Source organism: Micromys minutus (assembly GCF_963924665.1).
Source record: "Micromys minutus genome assembly, chromosome: 1".
Taxonomy (NCBI): domain Eukaryota; kingdom Metazoa; phylum Chordata; class Mammalia; order Rodentia; family Muridae; genus Micromys; species Micromys minutus.
Genome location: NC_137969.1, coordinates 254,354,885 through 254,381,766, shown reverse-complemented (window position 1 = coordinate 254,381,766; position 26,882 = coordinate 254,354,885). Strand labels below are relative to the sequence as shown.

General features: G+C 58.2%; 1 protein-coding gene and 1 pseudogene across 4 annotated transcripts in view; both read left to right on the top strand.

Moving 5' to 3' along the window:
- Nucleotides 1-26,882, top strand: part of LOC308418039 (transmembrane protein 11, mitochondrial-like) — a 444,261-nt pseudogene that overhangs the window by 266,706 nt on the left and 150,673 nt on the right. The gene's annotated exons all lie outside the window — the stretch shown is intronic.
- JAG2 (jagged canonical Notch ligand 2) lies at nucleotides 673-22,522 on the top strand. 3 transcript variants are annotated; one of them, XM_080934936.1, is made up of 26 exons: nucleotides 673-1,014; nucleotides 1,202-1,552; nucleotides 8,078-8,135; nucleotides 9,600-9,851; nucleotides 9,950-10,010; nucleotides 13,192-13,322; nucleotides 13,404-13,523; nucleotides 13,681-13,794; nucleotides 14,073-14,186; nucleotides 14,336-14,449; nucleotides 14,537-14,583; nucleotides 14,691-14,864; nucleotides 15,595-15,745; nucleotides 15,823-15,975; nucleotides 16,051-16,164; nucleotides 16,376-16,489; nucleotides 16,600-16,713; nucleotides 16,811-16,927; nucleotides 17,348-17,375; nucleotides 17,454-17,539; nucleotides 17,980-18,093; nucleotides 18,184-18,299; nucleotides 18,545-18,793; nucleotides 19,721-19,852; nucleotides 20,625-20,781; nucleotides 20,946-22,522. In XM_080934936.1, exons 1-26 carry the CDS (start codon nucleotides 949-951, stop codon nucleotides 21,440-21,442), a joined length of 3,744 nt encoding a protein of 1,247 aa, XP_080791062.1. In that variant the 5' UTR covers nucleotides 673-948; the 3' UTR covers nucleotides 21,443-22,522. The 3 variants fall into 3 exon arrangements, with proteins under 3 accessions (XP_080791062.1, XP_080791063.1, XP_080791064.1); XM_080934937.1 differs by lacking the exon at nucleotides 14,336-14,449; XM_080934938.1 differs by lacking the exons at nucleotides 14,073-14,186; nucleotides 14,336-14,449.

Sequence of the window (26,882 nt, the reverse complement as noted above, 5' to 3'; positions counted from 1 at the left end):
TCTGGCGATGGCCACCACCTCAGATTGGAAGTGGGAACAGCCTGCGGAAGGAGCATTTATTGACCGGCTACTCAACCTGTGCGCTTGGAGGAAGGGAGGGCTGAACGCCGGAGGGGAGCAGCGCCCCCTGTAGCCGGCGTGAAAGTGGCAGGAGGCTGCGGAGCTGGGGGGAAATTCCTCGGGGAGAAGGGGGCGCACCAGGACTTGGGCTCACTAGGGTCCCAAGGCCCCACCCGCTCTGCGTGGGGGCAAAATCCTGATGTGAGCAGCAGGCAGCATCTCTCTTGGGACCAAGAGCGGGCGCGAGAGTGGCTGCGCTCTGATGGGAGGGGACCAGGCAGTGACCTCAGGGGGCGCCCCACTCACTCCCAGGCTGTTAACCGGGCGAGAATTATAGAGCAGAAAAGGCCCCACCTCAGCGATCCTGGGCGCAGGAGAAGCCGCAGCCCGGTGGCCCCGCGCCCCGCCGCCCCGCGCACAGACCGCACCCTCGCCTTCTTTAAAGCTCGGGGTGCCCCCAGCACCCCCCCACGGCCCCACCCCACCACGAGGCCCCGCCCCCTCATGCATATGCAGGTGCGCGAGTGACGAATGGGCGAGCGAGCTGTCAGTCTCGTCCCGAACTTGTTGGCTGCGGTGCCGGGAGCGCGGGCGCGCAGAGCCGAGGCCAGGACCCGCCGCCGCCGTCGCCGCCGCCGCCGCCGGGTGGGAGCCGGGCCGGCCGCCGGAGAGCGGCTGCTGTAAGCCGGAGCCGCCGCCTCCCCTGCACGCCCGCCGCGCAGCCCGCGCGCACTGCTCGACCCCGCCCGCGCCGCCTGTGCGGCCGCCGCCGCCTGTGCGCCGCCGGGCTCGGAGGGCGGGCGGGCGCTGGAGGCCGGCGCGGCGGCTATAGCGGGCGCGGGCGGCGGCGGCGGCGGCGGCGGGGCCGCGGGCGGGGTCGAGGCGGCGATGCGGGCACGCGGCTGGGGGCGCCTGCCTCGGCGGCTGCTGCTGCTGCTAGTTCTGTGCGTGCAGGTGAGCGGGGCGCGCGGCGGCGACGGGCGCGGACGGGGCGCACCGGGCCGGGCCGCTCCTCCGGGCCAGGCGGCGCACAAGCGGCCGCGGTCCGGAGCCCTAGGAACGGCGCGAGGGTGGGGGCGGGGCGGAGGCTCGGCGACCCCCGGCCCGAGCCTCCCTGCACTCTGAGCTGCCTTATTTTTAGGCGACGCGGCCCATGGGCTATTTCGAGCTGCAGCTGAGCGCGCTGCGGAACGTGAACGGGGAGCTGCTGAGCGGCGCCTGCTGTGACGGCGACGGCCGGACGACGCGCGCGGGGGGCTGCGGCCGCGACGAGTGCGACACGTACGTGCGCGTGTGCCTTAAGGAGTACCAGGCCAAGGTGACGCCCACGGGGCCCTGCAGCTACGGCTACGGCGCCACGCCCGTGCTGGGTGGCAACTCCTTCTACCTGCCGCCGGCGGGCGCTGCGGGGGACCGAGCGCGCGTGCGGTCTCGGACCGGCGGCCACCAGGACCCGGGCCTCGTCGTCATTCCCTTTCAGTTCGCCTGGCCGGTACGTGCGCCCCTCCCCCGCACTGAGCTTCCCTGCGCGCCTCGGCGCCCTCCGCGGTCCTTTCAGCACCTGCGGCCGCGCGGGTGCGGGCCGCGCGCGCCCAGACGGGGCGGGGCCGGCAGGGGGCGCCGCGCCGCGGGCGGGCCTGGGGCGCGTGCTCTTGCGACCAGGTTCGCGCCTGGCCACGTGGGCGCGCGGGGTTCCCGGGGGGCCCATAGGCCTGGGGTCGCGACGGGGCGGGGTGGCCAAGGTCCGCGTGCACGGCAGCCTTCGGAGTGTGCCTAGGTCGCCCTGCGCGTGTCAGTGCGTGGGGAGGTGCGAGGCGCCTGCGGCCCGGCAGGCTGTGCAGGCATGTGCGCTGCGCGTGCTGGGGCTGGTCCGGGGCAGGCCCTGGCGGAGCCGTCCGGGCCCGCGGCCAGCCAGCTCCTGCCCTGCAGTTTCCTGGATTCCCGGGGGCACGGACAGGCGCCTGGGACCTGCGCAGGGATGGCCTGATTGTGTGTGTTGGCAGAAACGGCTACAGATGGAAAGACCCCCTTCCGAAAGGGAAGAGACACTAACAAGGCTCTTAAGTTATAACCCTCTGTGGCACCGCTGTTTGCTGTTGAGGATGTTTTATTTTGCATGTTCGTTTCTGGAATTGGGAAGCATCCTGTCTGTTTAGGGGTAGTCAAGTCAGGCAGGAACCCAACCCTGAGCATGCTAGGAAGAAGGGTGGTGGGGATTCAGCTTTGGGGGAGACCAGTCCCATGACTGTGGTGGAAAGGCCTGGGAGCAGGGAGCCTTATGGTGCTTGCTTGCTTTTATTCACTTTCTGGACCTGGCTGTACCCTTACCTGATTGTCTGCAGGTGTGAATGTGCTCACAGCCTTAGAACCAGGTCAAAAACAGCTGTGAAGGGTGGGTCTGGAGGCCTTCGACTAGGGAGTGGAGTGGGTTATCAGACATGACCCAAGAGCTTTCCTGACTGAGGATTTGCGTGGGGTTGGTCCAGCTAGCCATGGGAATGAATGGGTCTGCCTGGTGTCTTGGTCCTGAAAGAGCCTTCGGTTGGGAGCCAGGCATGGGTGGGCAGTTTGCCCTGCTCTCCTCTTGCCATGATCCCTGGACAACTATTTCTTGCAAGGACACCCAGCTTGTGCCTTCATTTTTACCTTTCCCTAGGCTCCTGCCCCAGATGTAGGATATCTTGCCTAGCCAGGTATCCTTGACCCTGGGTGCTTGTGATAGAAAGTTTATCCCTGAGATGGAAGAGGACGGAGGCAGGGATGGGAGGGGCCTTAGGCAGTTACTATTGGCCCTGCCCACCTCGCCCCCACAGCAGCACAGCAGGCAGGTCTGAGCAGGGCCGACAGCCTGTCATCTGCACTTGGGCCCAAGCCAGCGTGGCTCCAAATCGCTACCTGAGGATGTGTTTTCTGCTCGAGTTGGCAGCAGTGGGTGTGGGGGCAGGGAGGGCCTGGAGGAATGTGGCGGGCCAACGCGTGTCCCTTGTGGCTCTTTGCCCCGCTGGCCAGCCGGTTGGTGTGGAACGGGATGGGACAGGCCCTTGCCTTCTTAGTGTCTTGGTGCTTGGTCTTGGGGACATTGTAACTTTCTGTTCCCAGCTGCTTTCCTCTGGTGCCTCAGGAGTAAGCAAGGTTCTCGCCTGGAGAAAAGTTTGGAGGTTAAAGGGTATCTTGTGTTTGAGGGGCCAGTCCTGGTTCCCCTTCTCCTGTCTTGCTGCATGACCTGGCTGCCAGGCATGGATCTGAGTCTGTGATGCCAGTACCTTGGTATTTCCGCTCTTTGGCAACAGCCCCGCGGCCATGCTGCTCGATTCGCCACAAGTTCATCTCTGTCCCACGAGCCAGGGTACATTTGGAATCCAGGTGCCCACTGGAGCATTTGGTTCCTGGGAACAGCAAGAACCAGCCTGGACTTGGGTTCCTTGGGTTAGTGGAGGGCCCCGTGGAAAGATGGGGCGGTGTGGAAGGTGGACAAGAGCAAAGCATGACCTCCTCACAGCTCCGCCTCTGCCTGCACCGAGGTAGCTGCGGCGTCGTGCCTGTCTCGGAGCCTCGTTGAGTGGATTCTTGGACGTGGAAAGCCGCAGCTACCCCAGTCAGTTGTGCGCGTTGCAGATGGCCTTGGGAGATGTATGTTTTCCCTGGAGTGGCTCTGGTGCCTGCCTGTACCTAGCAGCGGGGAGGCCATGTTCACCACGCATGCCTGAGCTCTGTGGGCTGAGCGGCGGTTGATGGAGTGTTCCGAGAAGAGGGGGAGCCTTCCTTTGGGGTCTGGTGGATGGCATATTAAGGAGGTTCCCGTCGGCTAAATGAGGAGCAAGGTGGTTGCCGACCTGTCTATTGGGCTGTGCTTGGGAAAGGCTGCCAAAAGAGAAGGGGTCTCTGCTGTAGGCCTTCTGCCCTTTGAGGCTGGGGTGCAGCTCTGTCCCAGTCTGTTTCCTTGGTTGCAGAGCAGTGATGTCTGCACGGTCAGAGCTGGTAGAGTGTGGGCTCCTTGGTGCTTCTGAGGTCGTGAGTGAGAGAGGTGTGGGTCTGAGGAGGGGGTTTCTGTGGCTGGAAGAGCTGAGAGGCAGCAGCTCCTCTCTACTGAGACGCGTTGCTCTTTACACTGGGACTCCTGAGGCTGGCTGAGGCGGTAGGATGCTTAGCATGTCCTCTACTGAAGTCCCCAACGTAGCTCTGTCCTGCATGAGTCCTTCCTCTCCCCCTACTGGCTGTCCAGCACTCGGCCACGTGTGTACTTGAGGAAGGAGGCAGGGCAAGGTGGTCAGGGCAGGAGTGGCCCAGTAGGATAGAGGGCTGAAGGTTGTTGTCGGTCACAGCAGAGAATGCTGGGAGAGATCTGGGAGCATGGACAGAGGGCCTGACCCTATCTGACCATGGTGGGCTATTCTAGAAAGTATGCCTCTCATGTGCACTGAAGGACCACACTCCATGCCTTTTGGGACAAGGATGAACACCGGCCTCTTCAGCATAACCCATGCTGAGGCACGTGCCTCCCATACCATCCCCATAAGACCAAGAGTCCTCCTTGTTTGGAGCTAGGGGCAAGGGGCTACTTTGTTCTGTACCTGACTGTCTCCCTCATAGGTTTGGCATCTTGATCAAGGCCACATGGTGTGCGGTATAGTAGGGCTGTCTGTAGTCAGCAACATGGGGGCCCCATGAGGCAGAAAGTGCTAACCTGGCCAGTGGAGGATTCAGAAATGGAAGTGGGTAGGGCCTTTGTCCCTGGGCCCACAGCAGGGAATGGGAAACAGCTGAAGTATGATGGCGGAGGGGGTGAATGCTGTACGCGTGGGTTGGCAGGAAAGGTACTGTCATGGTGTCTGGATGGAATGGAAAATAGGCCGGGCCACTGGGAGATCCTGGGGAGTCAGGCAAGGGCTCAGGCTAGAGGAAGTTGGCAGTGAGGAGATCAGGGGCCCTAATCCACCCAAAAACCCAGAAGGGATCATTAGTAGCAACTGAAGGCCTGAACTAGTAGTCTCAGTCCATACACCCCATCCTGATCCTGGGCTAGGCTGTATAGACTCTGAGGCATGTTAGAGGCCACACTGGCTGCTTCCCTCCTCACAGTGGGAACCCGACTTTTCCAGCACCTAGGCTAGGCCTCAGCTGGTCTCTGATGTGGGGTGTGCCTGTCTAAGCCCTGGCATGGGTTGGCCTACTACCTCTTCCTGTGGTCCAGACTTGGAGCCTAAGAGGATCATCCCTTAGGTGACAATGGTGACAGAGGCACAGGCCTCTTGAAAACTCTGGTTTCAGGAAATGTGTCTGTGCTTACGGTCCTGGGCATTGTCAGCTAATGTTGAGCTCTGTCAGGGGCCAAGACAGGCAGCTAGAGTAGATCAAGCCTTGTACTGAGGCTGGGCTGCTGAGTATCCTGGCTAAGGGGCCAGGTGGCACGCTTGGTCCTCAGTCTGCCTTTCCTGTGTTTGTCTGCTCTCCTTTTAGCTCTGTCTCAAGTGCTAGGTAAGGGGATTGTAGTTAGACTTGGAGTTTGACCAGACAGTGATGGACTTAGCTGGGGGTGTGTTTGGGGCCAGGCTTTGGGAAGAGGATGTACCATATAGAACTCCAGAGGCTGTCAGGCAGGTGGCCCAGGAGGACTGCCCTAGGAGGAGGAACCAGGATTATCTCTCTGCTTTCTGGGGAACCAGTGCAGATAGTAGCTCTGTGTCTCTCCATAGTCCCCCCAGTCTTCTCAGTCACCACCCACTCAAGAGCCCCAAGATCCTACAGGTTTCCAGCCCAGTTGCCTTTGTCCCAGGCAGGGATGCACACAGCCATTCGAAGTGAGGGATATGGTCCTGGGAGCTGGGGGAAGGGAGGAGCCGGGGGGCCACTGTGGCAGGTGGGGAGAAGCCACAGGTGCCACCTGCCTGCTGGCTCAGGTTCTCCCTGGATGACTTCCTGCCGTCCAGGTGTAGGGAGCCCAGCTGGCGGGCGACAGGCCCTCTTGGGCGGCAGGCAGGCCATGTCCCTGCGGGAGCAGGTAACCGGAGCCCTGGGCTCTGGCTGAGGTGGTGGTAACCCTACCTGTGTGGCTGGCGTGGGTTTCCTGGGAGTGTTCCTGGATCATCCGAAGTGCAGGTGTGTGTCGGGAATCGTACGCCTGCCCCGTGGCTATAGCCTCTGAACCTAGGTGGGCTTGGCCTGTGGCTATGATGGCAGTGATCTCAGCCTGGCCTGGTCCTCTTAGAGTACATCAACTCCTTGCTCCTATGCAGCAGCTCAGACAGTGTAAACCCTGACAGCCTCGGATGTTTTGATGGGAACCAGTGATGATTCCATGGTGGGGGTCTCTGGTACCTGTTCTGGGGCCCTCTCTGTTCCACATTCCTCACTCTCTTGGCCCTGCTTGGCCTCTTTTCTGGCTCTTCTCTTCTTTTTTCACTTCTTTCTCCTTTTTCCTCGCCCTCCTCTTCTTCCTCTCCCTCTTTCTCTTCCTCTTCCTCTGTTCCTCTTCCTCCTCTTCCTTTTCCTCCTCCCCCTCTTTCTCCTCCTTCTAGTGCTTCCTCCCTTGGGTTATAGCCTATTTCTCCTGGGGCTATATGACCTGGGCCTGTCCCTCACTTTCTCTGGCTCCATCTGTTGATACAGGGGCTGTAGGCAGTCGGAACTCTGCTCTGTACTCTAATGAGTGGGCGGGTAAAGGACAGAAGGGGCAGGGCAGGGAAGGCCTGGGAAGGGACTGAGGACCCCACTTACAATCGGGGAGCTAGCCTTGACCAAATGGAGGCCCCAAGGATGGCGTTTTAGGTGGTTAGGGTGGTGTAGAGAGCCCTGAACAGGCTCTGCACCCAGGCACATTACGGTAGCACAGTAGTTACTCAGGCTTTCTTAGGCTTCTGTGGATAGGGCTGGGGGGCCCTATGCTTGCTGAGAAACCAAGGAGCAGGTTAGAGTGGGAACAGGGAACATGGTAAAGGGGAAGAAGATTTAGGGAGGACTTGGGATGGTATTAAGAAACCCAGTAGTGGTTTCATGAAAACAGGGGACCACTGGCCCTCTGCTTTTGGCTTTGTTCACATGGCATGGACCCTGTGTCTGACAACAGGTGCTTAGAGGAGGCACCAGAGTAGGAAGTGAGAATGTTCATGCTGAGGTGCCAACAGACAGGGAGAGGACAGGGTCTCCTAACACAGATGGCAGCTGAGTAGGGAATGGGACAAGTTCTAGGAAGCCTAGGGCTTAGCCCAGGTTAGATGAAGCTCCAGTGAGTCTGGAGGGAGGGTTCTGAGGGCTGAGGAATGACCAGTGACTCTCAGCCATCCAGGGGTGCCTGAGGTTATGGTGGGCTCAGGCTACTCTCTCACAGGGGCAGGTCTTAGGTTGCCAAGGTAACAGCTCACAGCAGCATTCATCACCATAGCCTGGGGCAGGAGAGACAGATGGTGAGGGCTAGCCGTGATTATGGACTGAGGTTGTGCCTCAGTATCCCCTTCCTGTCCAGCAAGAGACCTTCCTAACCCCTGTCCTGGGGTGATAGTTGTGAGAGTGTGTACCCTCTGCTTTTGTTTCCATCGGGTGAGCACTGTCATGAGACTGGCAGGGTGACTGCTGAGCAGCCAGGGGACGGCCCTCTCGAGTGGGCTTAAAGGATATAGCACCACATAATTTTCAACCTCAGCTCAGACCTCAGTGAGGTACAGGGATCTATTCCCAATGGAAGTGCTCTGCCCACAGATGCCTGAACCCCTCCCTTCACCCTTTGCTGACTTCAGGAGCTTGCACAGGGTGGAGCAGAACTGGGCCTTGGGGACCCCAAGAGCAAGGAGCCAAAGCTTCCTGAGAGGTGCAGCCAGGGATAACCTTCCACTTTTGAGTTGGGATATGTGGGGTCTGCAGAGGAGGATGGGAGGGTACCACAGAACTGTGGGACAGAGTTCTCTGCCAGGCCTGAGCAGCCCAGAGCCACACAGGCCGGGGGCAAGCACCCTACCCCCATCCTGAGTAGCAGCAGTCGGGAGGGAGCCTCAGGCACCTGAGCAGCTCCCCTCTGTGTCTGCAGCGTTCTTTCACCCTCATCGTGGAGGCCTGGGACTGGGACAATGACACCACTCCAGATGGTGAGTGTGCCCTGTACTGGGGGAAGGTGGGAGGGTGGGGGGAGGGAGACTGCCAGCCAGGATTTCTGGTCCCCCAGGCCAGAGTGCTGTGGCCCTCGGTGTGCTGGGGAGCAGTGGCTCATATGGCTAGAAGGTCTTCTTCTGGTGACAAGAGTTTCCCATGCCTGTGGCTTTGCAGAGCTGCGCATACTGTTCCTTCACTCCCGGTGTCAGCGGGCGGTTCTTTTCAGGCCTCTGTTGGTGACACTGTGGAATGGGATACCCTCAAGTGTCTCTCTGGCTTTGTGGCCTTTTCTCTATCTCAGAACATGAAGCTTGAGGTTCTCCACTTCGAAGGTGGCTGTTCTGTGTGTAGTCTGCGTGTGTGGTGGTGGTGGGGGTCATCCCAGTCTTGTAGTGGCAAGGCAGAGGTTTGCTGTGGACAAGCGGGGGAACTCCTTGAGCAGAGTGAACAGCAAGTTCAAAGGCCCAGAGACAGGATCAAAGCTAGGATTTGAGGATCTGGGTGGAGTTCTTGTGATTGGGGATGAAGCACTCAGTAAGGCTGGGTTCAGGTCAGGCAGGCTCCTGGGCCAGGGAGGATGCTGGCCTCTTCCTGGGGATGTATTGCTCTGGCTGCTGTGTGGACAAGGGTTTGCAGGACCGAAACAAAGGTCAACAAAGAGGATGCTACGCGCATCAGGAGAAGGAGGCTGAAATAGGCACCTTGAGGGGCTAAGGGGTTCTGGTTAGGGTTAGACCCAAGGTTATGATCAAGTGCAACCCCTGATACTTTCCAGAGCAAAGCACAGTGATCAGGATGAAATGTCACCAAGGTTAGGTGAACAGAGAGAGCAGGAAGCTCAGAGTAGGGGTTAGCCAAGGTCCACGGAAGACAATAACGGGGTCTTAACAACAAAATTCAAAGCCCATCGGCAGAGCCCTAGCCCAAGGCACTGAGTGCCCAGTGGGGCCTGTACCAATGCAACAGGAGGACTCTGTGACCAGCCACCATAGATAATAATCCCAAACAGCAGGGCCTGTGCTAGGCAGCCTGCTCAGGGCGCCTACTTCAGTGCACGGGGGGGGGGGGGGTCCAGCCTAGGGTCCCAGAATTTTGTTTTAAGGTGGATCAGTAGGGCGCTTCTGGGAGCCAGAGGCAGAACCGTAAGGAGAGAAATGGTGACCTGTATTTGGTGTGGTGCCTGTGAGTGTGGAAGGAAGCTCAGGGTGTATAGCCCTCCTGACCCTCTTTATGAGGGTGGAGACGGAGTGCTTGCTTATGGAGTCCTGGTTAGAGCTTCTGCCCAGCCTTCTCCTGGGGGCCTGGACTGTGTCGCCTCTGCCTCTGGCTCCTGCAGGGGTGGCAGCCTTCCTCTGCCCGGCTGCCCTGTTGCCCCTGAAGCTGCCTGGTAGGGCCTATGTGGCACTCCTGGGGGACTGACGGGTAGCCACCGCTGCTGGCTAACTCGGCTGCTCCCAAAGAGGAGCTGCTGATTGAGCGGGTGTCCCACGCTGGCATGATCAACCCTGAGGACCGCTGGAAGAGCCTGCACTTCAGCGGCCACGTGGCACACCTGGAGCTGCAGATCCGCGTGCGCTGTGACGAGAACTACTACAGTACCACCTGCAACAAGTTCTGCCGGCCCCGCAACGACTTCTTCGGCCACTACACCTGCGACCAGTACGGCAACAAGGCCTGCATGGACGGCTGGATGGGCAAGGAGTGCAAGGAAGGTAAGGGGTCTGTCTCCAAGCGTGGGGATGGGAACGGGCACGGGGCAGGGCTGGTGCGGCTGGCTGCAGCTGTGCCTCTCTCTGCCCCTCTGTTCCAGCCGTGTGTAAACAAGGATGTAATTTGCTCCACGGGGGATGCACTGTGCCTGGGGAGTGCAGGTGAGCATCATGCCTGCCCTTCCCTTCCTCACCCGCTGCTGTTGAGCCGAAGCACCCCGAGGGCTCTAGTAGGCCATGGAGTATGTGCTTCGTGCCCAGTGCCCACCACGCAGGAAGTCAGATGCTCTAGAGCTCGAGTGGAACCCTGCCCTTACAAAGCTTGTGGCCACGAAGGGGGCAGTGCTGCCCTGAGCATGTGGCGTGTCCAGTGGCATTTTCTTCATAGGACAGCTACAAGGGGACAAGGGAGGGTGGCCAGGATGTCACATCACCAAGAGGCAGAAGCTAAGGGGTGTGTGTGTGTGTGCGCGCGCGCGCGTGTACATGTGCACACACGTGTATGCATTTGTGCAGGAGTGTGTGCACATGCAAGCATGCGTGTGTGTATGTGTGTGTGGTGAGCATGAGTGTGGTATGTGTGTGTACATGGTGTGCATGTGTGCATATATGTATAAACTCAACATAAATGTGAGGAGTTCACTGCCCAGGCGAACACAATAGGAAGTCACGGCAGTGAGCTAGGCTAGTGGCAGAGACGGACATGATTCTGCAGAGAGAGGCTTAGGGGGAGGAGGGGCCCTATCAAGAGAGGCTGAGGAGATCCACCCAGTGTGGCAGTGAGAAGGAAGGTATATGGGATGCCACAGAAGAAGAGCAATGTGGTCAGTGGGGTGAAGGGGTGGGCTGGACCTGCAGACATTCTCAGGAGCAGGAACTTGATGAGTTTGATATAGGTGTGAGAGGGTGTGGCCAGGTGGAGAGGAGGGACTGGGAACGGTTTTGGCCTGCAGTACTTGGAGGCACGTAGACAGACTGGTAAGGAGGCCAGAGGGGGTCCTGCGGCCTAGAGCAGAGTAGAAGCCATTGGGGCTCATGAAGCACTGTGGAGGTGATGAGGTCAAGTTAGTGGGATAGAGGGTAGAGAGGGGCAAAGGTGGCATCCTGGGGTGTGTGAACTGGGGAGGCCACCCAGCGGGTTGGAGGGTGTACAAAAAGGGTTGAAGATGAGCTTCTCCGGCTGTTAGAGCTGCAGCAGGAGGCCTGCCAAGGACCTCCTGCCATCCTGGTTCTCACTATCCCTGGGTGCCCTGTAAGCAGTGGGCATGCCTCGTGTGTTTTCAGATGAGGATGGTGAGGCATGTGTACTGTTTGGTCTGGAGGGGATGGCCAGGGAGTGGGGAGTTGAGGTAGTCCGGGGGTTCTGGTTGAGATGGTCTGGGGAGGGGTCTGGTGGCGTTGGCCTGTGTGCTAATGTGCTCAGCAGCTAGTCTGGTCCCTGGGCAGAGATGGATGTGCAGTGGAGTCGTCCCCAGTGCCACTTGAGGTTTCAGACGGGCTTAGCAGGACTCAAGGCAGTGCAAGGAGCACCTGGCTCAGGATGGGCTAGCCTCTTACTCCAGGATGGGCTAGCCTCTTACTCCAGGATGGGCTAGCCTCTTACTCCAGGATGGGCTAGCCTCTTACTCCAGGATGGGCTAGCCTCTTACTCCAGGATGGGCTAACCTCTTACTCCAGGATGGGCTAGCTTCTTACTCCAGGATGGGCTAGCTTCTTACTCCAGGAGCCACATCCTAGGAGATGGGGGTAGAATAGGCAGCAGAAATTGTCCATGAGGATAGCTCTCTGCCCAGGGTAGTCTTTTATGGCTCTGAGCAGTCTGCTGGAGCTGGGTGTGGGTTCTGGGCAGATGTGCCCCCCTGGTGGTAAACACAGAAGTCTACAACCCCTCACTCACTCCATAGCCCAAGGTATATTATCTTGACTGCTGTACGAGCATCCCATGTGATCAGTGTAGGGAGATGAAAGACGAATTCGTGCAAGGAAGACTGTGGGTCGCACACAGACAGGACCACTGAGGAAGAGAGCAAGGGTAGGGGGCGGTAGGTGAGTGCCACCCGCCTCTCCCTGGGCCAGAGGGTGAGGCCAAATGGCCTCCTGCTGTACAGAGCTCAGGTTTCAGCAGAGGACACCCCTCCCCAACCGGATTCTACTGCGGAGATGGCTGCGCTTTCCTGCCACCCCCCAGGCCCTGGAACGCTGGCAGGAAAGCCACAAGGTGGGGTCTGGTGTGGGATGGCCCGCCCAGGGTGGAGAACCCGCCCTAGGGACTCAAAGGGTCTGGGCTCAAAACTAGCCTTGGTGTTCCTGGTGGATGACCCAAGGCTGGTCACAGCCCTCTCTGCTCCTTGATTCCCATATCACCTGGAGAGAGGACTCCCAAGTAGAGACAGGAGACCTACTGTGGGCCTGCCTTGGACGATCCAGGCTGGGATCCCGGAGCCAGCCTCAGTTTCCCAATGTGAGCCTGGGTGAGCTGGGCTGATAGCTGCCTGTGTGCGTGGCTCCAGGGCAGCTCAGGAAGGGCTGTGGTTTTTCCTTCTATAAAAATAACTCCTGTGGCGGGTGTCAGCGTGGAAGTGACGTGGCCTGCACGTCATTCCTGCCCCACAGGACCTTAGCCTTTAAGGAAGGGGCCCCCAGAGTCTTGTCCAGGGCCCAGAGGGCAGCCCTACTGGAGCCCTGTACTTTCACCTGCTGTCTCTGTGCTGGCCACCGACCTACATCCCGAGGGACTCCCCGGAGGAGACACTAATCCACAGTGTGGTCAGAGCCAGGTCTTAAGATTATGGCCTCTGACAAGTTCTTCGTTTGGGTCTATGTTTTGGGCTCAGCCCCATTCAGCACGGCCCTCCCATAGGGGAGGACTTTCCTGGGAACCAGAGAAACCTCTGCCCTGGCTTAGTAATGCGGGTATGGGCACCACCCAAGGTCAAAGAGCCTTTGGACCAGGGTAGCCAGGAGCTCTCCTGATGTTTCTTCATCCTTCTCAGATCCCGGTTGCTGCTGTGGCCCCAGCAGCACCTGGTGAGCAGGACCTGGCTCTATACCCCTGGGCCTCCCCCAGCTGGGCCTTCCTTCCAGGCGCCTGCTTGTGGGGCCTGGCTCAGAGCTGAGTCCTAGAATAGCCCCGGGGGGAGTGACGGGACAGCTGGGCAGACCATCTCGGCCAGTGGCCGGGAATGCCCGTGACAGTGAGGCTGGCTGGCGGGCGTAACCCCTGCTTGGTTCAGAACTGTTCTCTAGAGCCAAGACCCAGTAGGGGCATCTGCTCTTCTGTGCCTGCCTCTCGTACCCCCTTACTCATCTGCCCAGCTGATAGCCTTGTTGCTTGGTCCCCCAGGTGCAGTTACGGCTGGCAGGGCAAGTTCTGTGACGAATGTGTCCCCTACCCTGGCTGCGTGCATGGCAGCTGTGTGGAGCCCTGGCACTGTGACTGTGAGACCAACTGGGGTGGCCTGCTCTGTGACAAAGGTAAATGGTGGGCAGTGGGCAGGGCCAGGCCTTAAGCTCTGAAACCGGGCCCATCCCTGAGAGCCCTTCCCTTGTGCCCAGACCTGAACTACTGTGGCAGCCACCACCCCTGTGTCAATGGGGGTACCTGTATCAACGCTGAGCCTGACCAATACCTCTGCGCCTGCCCAGACGGCTACTTGGGCAAGAACTGCGAACGGGGTATGTTGGAATGCTGTTTCTCACGGAGCCTGGCTCAGCCTATTTTTTCACTACCTTGTACAGTGGGCTGTACCCCAGTGAACTCTGGGTCCTGTGGGCTTGGGGAGGAGTGCTTGAGTTCCGTGGGTATCACTGCACTCTTGCTCTGGTTCCGCAGCCGAGCACGCCTGTGCCTCCAACCCATGTGCCAACGGGGGCTCTTGCCACGAAGTGCCGTCTGGCTTTGAATGCCACTGTCCATCGGGATGGAGTGGACCCACCTGTGCGCTCGGTGAGTGTCTGGGGGCAGCACGTAGGGGTGTGGACAGAGTGGTCGAATCCACTGCACAGCAGACACTGTGGCCAAACAACAGTTGGTTCCTGCTTCTTTACATGGGACCGTGCGCCCCTGCTGCAGACCGAGACCCCTTGTACTGCGTCCCAGTTGTTGCCATGCCATTACTCTCACTGGCCACACCCCACACCCTCTGTCCACGGCATGATCCCACACTGACCGGCTATGGTCTGTACCCGTTGACTTCTCCCTCCCCTCTCTCCCCACCCCTGCAGACATTGATGAGTGTGCCTCTAACCCATGTGCAGCGGGCGGCACCTGTGTGGATCAGGTGGATGGCTTCGAGTGCATCTGCCCGGAGCAGTGGGTGGGGACTACTTGTCAGCTGGGTAAGGGCTCCCTGGGGGCTGTCGTGCTTGGGTTGTGTGCTGTGCATGTGGCTGCTGCTGCTGGCACTGCTGGGGCTGCGGGTACCAGGTGCAGGGCACAGGGGGTAAGTGGGGCCCAAGCCCCACAGCTCCCCTTGTCTCATTCACAGACGCCAATGAGTGTGAAGGGAAGCCGTGCCTTAATGCTTTTTCTTGCAAAAACCTGATTGGCGGCTATTACTGTGATTGCCTCCCGGGCTGGAAGGGCACCAACTGCCACATCAGTCAGTATGGGTGGGTGGCACAGGTGGGTGGGGCTGGGGAGCACAAAGGGCCCCCCTGACCCTGCCCGCGTGCCCTTCTGCCTCCAGACACCAACGATTGTCACGGGCAGTGTCAGCACGGGGGCACCTGCAAGGTAAGGAGGCTTCCCTAGGCCCTACCGAGTGTGCGAGGGTGGAGGGTGGCTGGGGGCACCGGGAAGGATTGTAGGAGGCTCATCCAGCCTCCTGTCCACACACCTAGGACCTGATCAATGGGTACCAGTGTATATGCCCACGGGGCTTTGGAGGCCCTCACTGCGAACTCGAGTATGACAGGTGTGCCAGCAACCCCTGCCGTCGGGGTGGCATCTGTGAGAACCTGGAGGACGGCTTTCGCTGCCACTGCCCACAGGGCCTCTCTGGGCCGCACTGTGAGGTAGGAACCTAGAGGGGCTTTGGTGAGAGCTTGCTGGGGGTGTTGCTCTGTGCTGGGAACCCTGTCTGGGAGGGGGCTTATAGGACCACCAAAGACAGGTCTGTTCCTGTCTCAGCAATCTCCTGTGCTTTACTCCCTCTGTGGGACAACACAGAGGGGAAGCCCGCAAGAAGACCTCCCAAAGGCAGAATCACATATTTGATGACGTGGGGCCATCATGGGTCAAGGGGTGGGCCTGGGAAGAAATGGGTGACTTTTCTCAAGCTGCTACCCTGACCCCTATTGGGTGATCTTCCTTGTCCTGGGCCGTACATGGTTTTGCTCTGGCTTTGTGGACTTCTCAGTGGCTCATGACAGAGGCCTGGCTTCAGGTCCACGGAGCATGGTGGCACTGACTGTGGGAAGGACCTCTTTTGGCTCTGAGGCAGCTTGGCAAAATGGGGGTCATAAGCTGGCCTTCCTGCCGGCAGGAGGAGCCAAGACCGGATGCTGTCTGTGGGAGGCAGAGGAAGCTGGGCTGCTGTGGAGGCGAGGGCGGCAGGAGGGGGCTGGTGGCCCACAGGTGTTTCCGTCCAGCTGATGGAGCTCGGACATTCTCCGGTGGGCGGGAGCGTCAAGCTCAGCTTGGCACTGCTGGGTCTAAGGCTGAGAGGCCTGGTTGTCTATACTAAACAGTGCTTCTGTCTAGAGCTGGACACTCACAAATGCACACCCCTCCCATTACCTACAGGTGGACATGGACCTCTGTGAACCAAGCCCCTGCCTCAATGGTGCTCGCTGCTACACTCTTGAAGGTGACTACTACTGTGCCTGCCCAGAAGACTTTGGTGGCAAGAACTGCTCGGTGCCCAGAGAGACATGCCCCGGGGGGGCATGTAGAGGTGCGGAATACAGCCTTTCAGGCAGGGCGGGAACCCGGGCGGAGAGGGGCCGATCCCTGACCATGTCTTTCCCACAGTGATTGATGGCTGCGGCTTCGAGGCAGGGTCCCGGGCACGTGGCGTTGCGCCCTCTGGCATATGTGGCCCTCACGGGCACTGCGTCAGCCTGCCTGGGGGGAACTTCTCCTGCATCTGTGACAGCGGCTTCACAGGCACCTACTGCCATGAGAGTAAGTGCTGTGTGGGGCTGGGGGGCGGGGCAAGCTGGCCAGCCACAGGGCCGGCTCACCTGACCTCTCCTGCAGACATTGATGACTGCATGGGCCAGCCCTGCCGCAACGGGGGCACGTGCATTGATGAAGTGGATTCCTTCCGCTGCTTCTGTCCCAGTGGCTGGGAAGGAGAACTCTGTGAAATCAGTGAGTCTGCACCCCTGCCTTACCTGGACTGTCCCCCCCGCTGGCTAAGGCCTGGCTCCACCCCTGTGTTCTACTCAGCACTGTGTGCGCATGGGCCTGAAGTCATGGGGTGGAATCCCAGGCTCCCATGTGCTTGGGCCCAGCTCTTGCTCTTCTCCGTGAAGCCCTCCCCAGCGCCGGTGACCCCCGCTGACCGGCGTCCTCCCCCCAGATCCCAACGACTGCCTCCCCGACCCCTGCCACAGCCGCGGCCGCTGCTATGACCTGGTCAATGACTTCTACTGTGCCTGTGACGATGGCTGGAAGGGCAAGACCTGCCACTCACGTAAGTGCCTGGGGTCCCTGCGAACAAGTGGAGGGGCAGCCAGCCAGGCCCCCCCATCCCCCCCGCCGTGGTCAATATGGCCTGCCTGCTGAGCGGCCATGTGCTTGCAGGCGAGTTCCAATGCGACGCCTACACCTGCAGCAATGGTGGCACATGCTATGACAGCGGCGACACCTTCCGCTGTGCGTGCCCTCCAGGTTGGAAAGGCAGCACCTGCAGCATCGGTGAGCATTCTACCCGGGCGAGCTGCCTCCCCCAGCCCTAGGCTGCCAGCCGGCGTCTTCCTGGGCATCACAAGCAGCCCTTTCTCCCTCCTTGCAGCCAAGAACAGCAGCTGTGTGCCCAACCCCTGTGTGAACGGTGGCACCTGTGTGGGCAGCGGAGACTCTTTCTCCTGCATCTGCCGGGATGGCTGGGAGGGCCGCACCTGCACACACAGTGAGCTGGAGGGGCTTCAGGTGGGGGAGGCCTGTGGGTTCTGCTTAACTTCACTCAGCTCCCCACCCCTCCTTCCGACCTCCTGGAAGACCCACTCCTCCACCTGCCCACCTCACGCGCCCGCACTCTGAGACCCTGCTCTGTCACTCGACCCCTGGGCCAGCTGTGCATAAGTCCTTCTGCCTCCCCTGGTGACCACTCTGCAGTCTTGGGCTCCTGCTAAGACATGGGCCCCATTCCAACTATAGCCCCCACTCCTGGTGGGGATCCTGAGCCTTCCCGGCACCTCTCCACTGGCTGTGCCAGGCTGGAATGGGCAGGGTAGTGTCTACCCACGAGCCTCAGACAAAGATCCGCCACAGAGGTGCGCTGGGCGAGCGTGTGCTGAAATAACCACCCTGTCTTTCCCCTTCAATCCAGATACCAATGACTGTAACCCTCTGCCCTGGTGAGTGGCGGCCCAGGAGGCTGGTGGGGGGCAGGGCCCATCGTGGGGGACCCCTTATGGCCACCCTCTCCCTTGCAGCTATAACGGAGGCATCTGCGTTGATGGCATCAACTGGTTCCGCTGCGAGTGTGCGCCCGGCTTCGCGGGTCCTGACTGCCGTATCAGTAAGCAGCCTAGGTGGATGGGAGGGGTTGGGATTGGGGGGTTTGTCTAGGTCCCCCTCCTGACAAGCTCAGTGTCAAGAGCTGGGGAACATGAGCATCCCTATCCTGATAGATGGCCCTCTATGGGCACCTAGTTCCTTCCTGAAGAGCCAGTTGCATCTTGGGAAGAGGGAGATGGGCTACAGGGTGGAGTGTTCCTGCTCACTCTGACTGTGAGGATGTGGCCACCTCAGAGAGAGCAGAGCACAGGGCCCCTGCATACGCACACCAGAGAGACAGTAGGTGCGGGTGAGGCCCGAGGGATAAAGGCTTTAGGCTGACAGAGTTACAGCCTAAGTAGCTGGGGTCAGGCGCTTGAGCCTTCCAGCCCCCTTCCTTGCCAGCACCCTGGTCCCTGAGTGAGGTGCGCACCCCTAAGAACACAACTGCTGTCCTCGCAGACATTGATGAGTGCCAGTCCTCACCCTGTGCCTACGGGGCCACCTGTGTAGATGAGATTAACGGGTATCGCTGCAGCTGCCCACCAGGACGTTCTGGCCCTAGATGCCAGGAAGGTAGGCTGTCCGTGACCACGGTCGGGGCATGGATCAGATCTGCTCTCCAGTGTTTAGGTACTCTGTTGAACTTCCTCCTTCTCCCCACAGTGGTCATATTCACGAGGCCCTGCTGGTCCCGGGGCATGTCTTTCCCACATGGGAGTTCCTGGGTAGAAGACTGCAACAGCTGCCGCTGCCTGGATGGCCACCGGGATTGCAGCAAGGTGGGGCCAGCCCCTCCTCTGCCTGTCTTGTGCTCTGACCCTGAGTAATCTGAGCCTTTAGGCTCACTCAGCTACTAAGAGGCTGGTGCGGGGGCTGGAGGGGGATGTAGGTTGATGAGGTTGCCCACTTCTGAGGGCCATCTTAGGGATGAGCTGGGAGGGGTCTTGGACTTACCTCTCTATGTGCTGCCTGTGCCTGACTGTGCCTCCCATTCCCATGTGCCTCCTGGGTGTGCCCCTTCCAGGTATGGTGTGGATGGAAACCTTGTCTGCTGTCTGGTCAGCCCAGTGCTCTGAGCGCCCAGTGCCCACCAGGGCAGCAATGCCGGGAGAAGGCCGTGGGTCAGTGTTTGCAGCCACCCTGTGAGAACTGGGGGGAGTGTGCAGCAGAGGAATCTCTGCCACCCAGCACCCCCTGTCTGCCACGGACCACTCATTTGGACAACAACTGTGCTCGCCTCACATTGCGATTTAACCGTGACCAAGTGCCTCAGGTAGGTGAGATGGGGGATTTCCCAAGAGATGGGGGGATTCCCTAGAATGATAGTCTGTTCACGGCTCGCCTCACAGAGGTCCAGAAGCCCATGCTTGTCCAGATAGATGGCCACCAGTGGGCTCACACGAGAAAGCACTGAACCTAGGCATTGCTGGGCAGGGGGTGGGGTCCAGTCTGGGCTGCTAACGTGTCCAGTGATCCAGGGGCCTAGACTGTGGGCCATTCTACTCTGGATTACCATTTAAAGGCTAGTTCCTGTTTCTAGTCACGCCCCATTCTCATCCTCTGGATGTTTCGAGCTAGCCTGCCTGTTCCCCAGAACAGAGGAGATTGGAACTCATGATGTTAGAGGGGGGGGGGGAATATGGTCCATGGAGGTGCAGTGAGGTATGGAGGAAAAGGGGGGTGCCTCTGGGGGACCCATGTTGGAAATCCCTTCCCCCTGAGGGACCAGTCACACAACAGTATAGTACAGAATAGGGTTTATTCGGGTCATGGGAGGGGAGTTAGGGGGTAGTAGGGGCTGAGAGAGAAGAGTAGAGAAGCAGAGGCCTGCCATGAGCACGTGGAGGGGGGAGAGGGAATGGGGTTGGAAGGGGGAGAGCAAGAGAGAACAAGAGGCCAAGAGAGAGAGGAGGAGGCAAGCAGCCCCTTTTATAGCGTAGGGTAACTGTGGGGTGGGGTATACCTGGCTATTGCCAGGTAACTGTGGGAAGGGTTTACAGAATCCCAACACATGATGCCCATTCTGCCAACTCTTACTTCCTCTGAGTTCCTCCTGTTGCCTACAGACAGACTGGGTCAGGAGCAGGCTTAGCTCCCGTTGTCTCTCTTCTGCTTCCTGGATGGAGCCCCCATCAGCAGAGAGATGAGTGGACTCTGATCTTGGCCCTAGGCCCCGCTAACATGTCGCTTACCTGCCCAGGGCACCACCGTGGGCGCCATCTGCTCTGGAATCCGAGCTTTGCCTGCCACAAGGGCGGCGGCACGCGACCGCCTCCTCCTGCTGCTCTGTGATCAAGCATCCTCAGGGGCCAGTGCTGTGGAGGTGGCTGTGGTGAGTGGGGGGGGGGAGGAACTGTCTTGAGCAGGCCTCTAGACCCTCAGTGGCTGTGGCACTCTGGCATGTTTTGGGATGGTGGCAGAGTTGAGGGGAGGTATTTATGTGGTGGAATGGAGACCTGGGCAGTGGGAACTGAGGTAGAAGCCAGATCATGCATCCCTCTGGGCACTTCCACAACTGTGTGGGAAGACCACCAAGCCTCAGGTGGTCATTGACAGTCCGTGGGGTCAGCTGCTTGAAGGGAAGTCAACAGGGACGGGAGTTTGGATTTTATCGTGAGGAATGGTCTGGAGCCCAGGGAGGTTAGCGGGGAGCTCGTTCTGGCGAGGCAGTGCTGGCTTCGTGGTATGGAAGGCACGGTTGGGCAGAGGCATTGGCGGGTCCAGGGCAGAGATGGCAGGCTGGGTACCAGGCTAGTGGGAAATAGTTTCAGACGTGGCGTGAGCTAGCGACTTCTGGGACTCGTAGCTCAGCCGTACAGCATAAGTCACTCCCTTTGCCTGGCTTCTGAAGCCATGGATATTGGCCTGGCGTGTGGAAGGAGGTAGGAGAGGATGCTCTGCAACTCTGAAATGAGGAACTCCGGAGGAAGTGGTAGCCATGATGGTCCGGGTCAGGCAGTGTCGGGTTAGCAGAGGGGACGGTAAGGCAGGAGACGAGGTAGCCTTAGGACATGTTTTAATGGCAGCGTACGGTATTCAGAGAGAGGGGAGAAGAGGATGCAGGGTACCTTTGGGCCGTCACCCAGTATCATCCTCTGCCACAGTCTTTCAGCCCTGCAAGGGACCTGCCTGACAGCAGCCTGATCCAGAGCACAGCCCACGCCATTGTGGCTGCCATCACTCAGAGAGGAAATAGCTCACTGCTGCTGGCTGTCACCGAGGTCAAGGTGGAAACAGTTGTTATGGGTGGCTCTTCTACAGGTAAGCTGGGGTAGCGAGGGCTCGAAGACTCAAGACCAGTCTGCGGGTGGATGTTGCTCAGGGAGATGAGGTGTCTGCCGCAACCTAGCTCCATTCTAGAAACCAGAGAGTCCCTGCTTGGCCTGTACTGACTTGGGATGTTTATTTCCTCTTCTTCTACCCAGGTCTGTTGGTTCCTGTGCTGTGCAGCGTGTTCAGTGTGCTGTGGCTTGCCTGTGTGGTTATCTGCGTATGGTGGACGCGAAAGCGCAGGAAAGAACGGGAGAGGAGCCGGCTGCCACGGGACGAGAGCGCCAACAACCAGTGGGCTCCGCTCAATCCCATCCGCAACCCCATTGAGCGGCCAGGCATCAGTGGTCTGGGAACCGGGGGCCACAAGGACGTACTCTACCAGTGCAAGAACTTCACACCGCCGCCCCGCAGAGCAGGCGAGGCACTGCCCGGACCAGCTGGCCACGGGGCTGGTGGGGCGGACGAGGAGGATGAGGAGCTGAGCCGTGGAGATGGGGACTCCCCGGAGGCGGAGAAGTTCCTCTCGCACAAATTCACCAAAGACCCCAGCTGCTCCCTGGGAAGGCCAGCCTGCTGGGCTCCAGGGCCCAAAGTGGACAACCGTGCCGTCAGAAGCACCAAGGATGTGCGCTGTGCTGGCAGGGAGTAGCCAGCTGCCAGGCTGGCGCCTAGAACCCTTACCGGCACCACGCTGCCTGCCGGACCATAGGAGGCCAAGGCCGTGTGCATAGTTTCTTTATTTTGTGTAAAAAACAAAACCAAAAACAAAAAACAAATGTTTATTTTTTACGTTTCTTTAACCTTGTATAAATTATTCAATGGCTGTCAGGCGGAAAACAACGGAGTATTCTCGGATCATTGCTATTTTTGTAAAGTTCCCGTGTCCGCACGCACTGTGGCGGGAGAGCAGGGCGTGTTTGTGTTCTCACCAAATCGTATAATGTTTGTTACCACAGGCTGTCGCTGTTTACAGAACCTTCTTTTTTATTCCTCATTTGGGTTTCTCTCTAGCTCGAGGCCCAAAAGCCCATGAGACCCGTGGGCTGGGCTGTGGCTCTCAGTGTGGCCCGTGGCTCTCAGTGGGACCTGTGGCTGACAGTATGACCTGAGGCTGTCAGTGGGACTGTGGCTGTTGTCTTAGCTGTAGTTCTCAGTGGGACCTGTGGCTGTTGGTGGTACCCACGGCAATTGGCCTGGCCTATGGATGTCAGTAGGACCTGTGGCTGTTAGGAACATCTGTGGCCGCTGGCTTGTGGCTCTGCTGCCAGTGACACCCATGGCTGTCAGTGGCACTGGCTACTGGGCTGGCCTGTAGCTGTCATTGGGACCCATGGTGGCCCGTACAATGCTGGTTATCATAGCTGTTGGTGGCGCCTGTGGTTGTCAGTGGGGTTGGAGGTCACTGGTGTGGCCTAAGGCCGGCAAGCAGACCTGGCCCATGTCTCGGCTAGCCCCTCCAGCCTGCTGTCCTTGCTTCCTCCTGCCCAGAACTCTCCAGAGATCTCCAACTGTGCTTTCAGAAGTGCCCTTCCCAACTGCTCGGTTTCCCTCCCGGGACGGCGGCAGTATTGAAGCTTGTGACAAGTGCCTTCACACAGACCCCCTCCCAGCTGTCAGCGTTTGCCGTGGGCACCAGGCCACTGCCCACCTGCCGGCCCCGGCCACCCTCCTTGTGAAAGTGCATTTCTGTAAATATGTACATATTAAATGAATCACTCTGTATATTTGATTTAATAACTTAAATGTTTTGGCCTCCCTGTTCTTTGGGTGATGTTCCTTTTCTCTATGTGCAGCTGGGACATAGGCAGAGGTTGGACATGGCCTGGGTGTTGGGGCCATGTTGATGTGGGGTCTTTGAGATGAGGTGGTTCTGCTGCCCACAGCACAGTGGGTGACTTGGGCCTCAGGTGATGCTGGAGTCCTGTAGTAGTTGACACCTGTTTAGTGGAACCCTGCTGGGGCATGGGGAATGTGGGTACCTGGCCTCCTACCTCTAAACATAGGTCAGAGAGGGCTTTATGCAGTAGGACACTGCTCAGCAATGGCGAATTCACAAAGTCTAAGAGAACCCAAGATTGAGAGAAGGAAGCCCAAGGACGCCACAGACTTCTGGCCAGTGTCCTCTTGTCCTTATATTTAATGTGGGAGCAGTGGTGGCCTTGAGGCTGGGTGTTGGAAGCCAACCCTGGGACCACCTGCCAGCTTATACACAGGGCGTTTGCCCCCTTGGGCAGAGTCTGGTGGAAGGTAAAGAGCAAAGCCAGCATCCACAGTTCTGAGGAGCAGAAAGATTGCTTGGCTCTTGTTAGAAGGGGTCTCACTGTACTTCTTGCTGGGTAGAAAGCTGGTCTCCTCCTACCAGGGTTGTTTCCGGAGATGCCTAGTACCGTTTCTCTACTGCAGTGTATGTGGTGAGTCTCCACAGTACCTGCTGCCTTCCCACCAGCCTCTTCAGAGCAGGGCCAGCAGTGCTACACATGAAGGCATTGGGCAGACCAGACGCAAGGAGGCGTGGTCTTCATCTCAGTAGGATGTGAAAGTTATGATCCCAACCTTTTACTGGCTAAAAAGACCCCGTGGGCTTCAAGTTTCTTCTTAAATGATAAACTTGAAGCCCTCGATAGAAATGAATATCAGCCTCCTCCCATTCCTAGAATTCTACCCACTGGTCATATAGTTGACTTTATAAGGTTAACGGACAGACTACAGCCAAGACTCAGACCAACAGGACGCCTGGCCTGTCAGCAGTCGGAAGGACAGACTGCAGAGACACCTATGTGCACATTAGGACTCTCAGTCATCAGAGAGCAAGGCTGCTCAAAGCAGATGCCTCAGAAGAACTAAGCAGAACCCACAGGAAGACATAAGGACCCTAAATGAAAACTCCACGTAAGTTCAGCAGATACAGCGGAACTAGAAGATGCTCCTCAGAAGATGACCAGGGCTTGAAGAGAGGGAGCCCAGCTGGTACCGCGTTTGCTGCAGAGACCCCTGCCAGAACTAAAGGTGGATAGCTTCTGAGCAATGATCTGCAGGGTCGACCTCAAGCTTCCACATGTATTCATAGTGCACGTGCACCTACACATACCCTTACATCTCCATGGGAGTGCGCGCACACACACACACACATACACACACTCCAGATGCAGAAGGGGGACAAAGGATAAAATAGTTTCAACAGCCAAGAGTCCTGGGTAGAGGGCCTGTCATGGTAGTCCTAGTACCACAAGAATACAGTCAATCTTAGAATGAGCAGAGGTGTGTTTTTGTGTGTATGTGTGTGTTTGCTGCTAAATCTTCCCTAAAGGATGTGTATGGCCTGATCATGGCTACCTCATTGGTGCCAGGGAAGGCCCCATAGACTGGGTGGGGCTCATAGGACGAAGTCTACTATATGCCTGCCCAACACAGGTGCTGCCGGAAGCTAAGGGGAGTGGCACACGTGTGATGTGTGTATCAAGTGCATGAGTAGAGCTGGCGTGTCCAGAGGCCCACGTGTGTGCATGTCACAGGCCTGCACCTCTGCCACATCTACTTGTCCAGTGTCTCAAGTCCATTTCAGGTTCGGCTTTTCTGACAAACTAGACCCTGCTCAAGCCTGGCTTAGTCAGGAGCTGATAACTGCTCTCCGCTTGGATTGGGACAGACTGACTACAGCCTGCTCAGGCCGAGAGCTACACCAACAGACCCAGGCTCCCAGCTCCATAGTCCCCTCCTCTGGAGCCCCCGCTGTCAATGTGGCCACTGACTATAGGGGAATGTAAGGCCATTCAGCTGACACCAGGGTTCCCATGGGCAAGGGCTCGACCCAGGGACATCCTGTTTCTACACTAGACCATTCCCTCTGCAGACCTGGAGGCCATCCCTCAGGAAGGCCGATGAGAGGGAAGCTCGCTTATGTGATCATCTATCTGTCTGTGTGCTGTTGCCCTGAGATCATTACTGACCTTGGGTGTTCCTTGGTGAGGGAAGAGAAATCTGCATCTGTCCCTGGAACTGCCACAGCCTCTGAGGTGACTGTCTGGCTGGAGACACTGCTCCTATTCCCCTCTACAAATCCTGCTGCCCAGATGAAGAAGAGCAAAATTTGGGAATGAACTGTGGTCCAGCTGCAGACATGCCTGCTCCCTACCCGAGAGCCATTTCATTGCCAAGAACCTACTGTGGTCTGTGCCACTGGGAAACTATAGGCCTCTCCCCTCTCCTGTCCTCTTGTTAGTACTAGAACCCTGAGAGAGAGCGCTTGTATTCATGGGCAAGATGGAGGAAGCTGTGCTCCGCAGTCCTCGCATCAGGCCAGACCTCTGGGACTGACTCAGAGTCCGTACGAGGCCTTTTAGATCTGCTTCCATTGGGGTCCGGAGGTCATGCATCCTAGTGAGGTCTGGCACTCTCTTTCGCTCTTAAAAACTGAATGCTGTGTATGTAGTAAGAGAAGATGGCTGTGGTCAGAACAGCCACCAGGAAAGGGCATTTGAGCCAGGCAGAGTAGAGAGACAGGTGTGGGGGCAGGTCATTGAAACAGCACTACTTTGAGGGGCTTCCTGTATCCCAGCAGACATGGGCTACATGCCTCCAGGGTTCAGGGTCTGGAGTCTGTGGGGTGCCTGACTAGGGTGTAGACAGTGGGTGCTCACATACAGCCTCATCCTTTCCCACAGCTGTTTCTAGGTAGGACTCAGTGGCCAGCACTGCAGTCTAGACAGTAGAATAAAGCCTCTAGCCCAGCACGTGAAACATAATCCTCCTCAGAGCTAAGGTCAAACTGCCCTTCCTCCCCCACTATCTGGAGCCAGCTTGGTCTGAATCCTGGGGGTGTATGCACCCCAGCTGCCATCCTGACCCAGGGAGCCAAGTCCTGGTTGGCAGCCTGACGTGGATATAGGGCAGGTCTGAGGTCATACTTCTGTGTTTCTCCGACTTACTCTCGAATCTCCGTGAGCAGTAGGCGGCCCCCCTCCTGGCTGCTTCTTTGGCACTTGGCCCAAGGGACCGCACCAGTCGATTCTGCTTGGCGACAGCTCTGACTGCTGTATCTCCGAAGAAACCAGCCTCAGGGAGCAGTGAGGAGAGTCTACATGGGAACCTGGTCTCAGGGGAGCTGGGCCCATTAACCCCTTCAGGCTAAGCTGTAGGCAGCTGGCTTGGCCCTGTAGTGACTTCAGGTTGGACGTCGTCTCCTAAATGCAGCTGGACTAACCTTTCTCCATCGGGCCCTGGCCTAAATCATCTAAGGAGTCCAGGTCAGTAGGGCCTGGAGATCTCAGGTTGACAGTATCTGGGGTTCGGGTCATAGCGGTGTACAGAGGGGAAGTGAGGTCCTGTGAGGAAGGGGTCTAACCCACAATATTCTTTCTGGCTTTTACCCCCAGAGGACTCAGAAGCTTGTGGCAGAGGTGGCTTGGGGTACAGCTTGGGGAAGAGATGCCCCATGGGGTGTGCTCCCAAAGGAAGGCAGCAGGCAGAGTGAGATGTACTAAGCAGGGGGTGTTCCAAGGGGCTCCAGGCTGGGGGGGGGGGACACAGATTAAGCGCTATTTTTGTAGGAGAGGGGCACTAGAGAAGAGGAGCTGCTCTGGGCTGGAAGGGGCACATGGCTCATCTGCTGAGGTGCAGGGCTTTGGTTGTTAACTGGGTATTGATCCAGAAGAGAAGTGTCTGCCTAGTTCTGTTTCAGGGAAGAGAGCGCTGGATGGAGAAGCTAATTTAAAACAAGCCCAGAGGCTGGGCATGGTGTTTCACACCTTTAATCCCAGCTCTTGAGAAGCAGAGGCAGGTGAATTTCTGTGAGTTCAAGGCCAGGCTGGTCTACCTGTTGAGTTGCAGGTCAGCCAGGGCTACACTGTGAGGCCCTGCCTCAAAAACCAACAAACAAAAAAATGTTAAATAAAATAATAAAGGTTTGGAGGCTACCAAGAGAGCCCTACAGTACCAATATCACCTAGCATCACTATTTCCCAACGTCACAGGTCACCCAAATCACTCTCTGGCTTTTGAGTGGCTTGGGGTTCCCAGATCTAGAAAGGATACAGAGTCCCAATAAAGCCAAAAAAACAGACTGAGAAAGGACCTGGGATAAAGTGCACTCA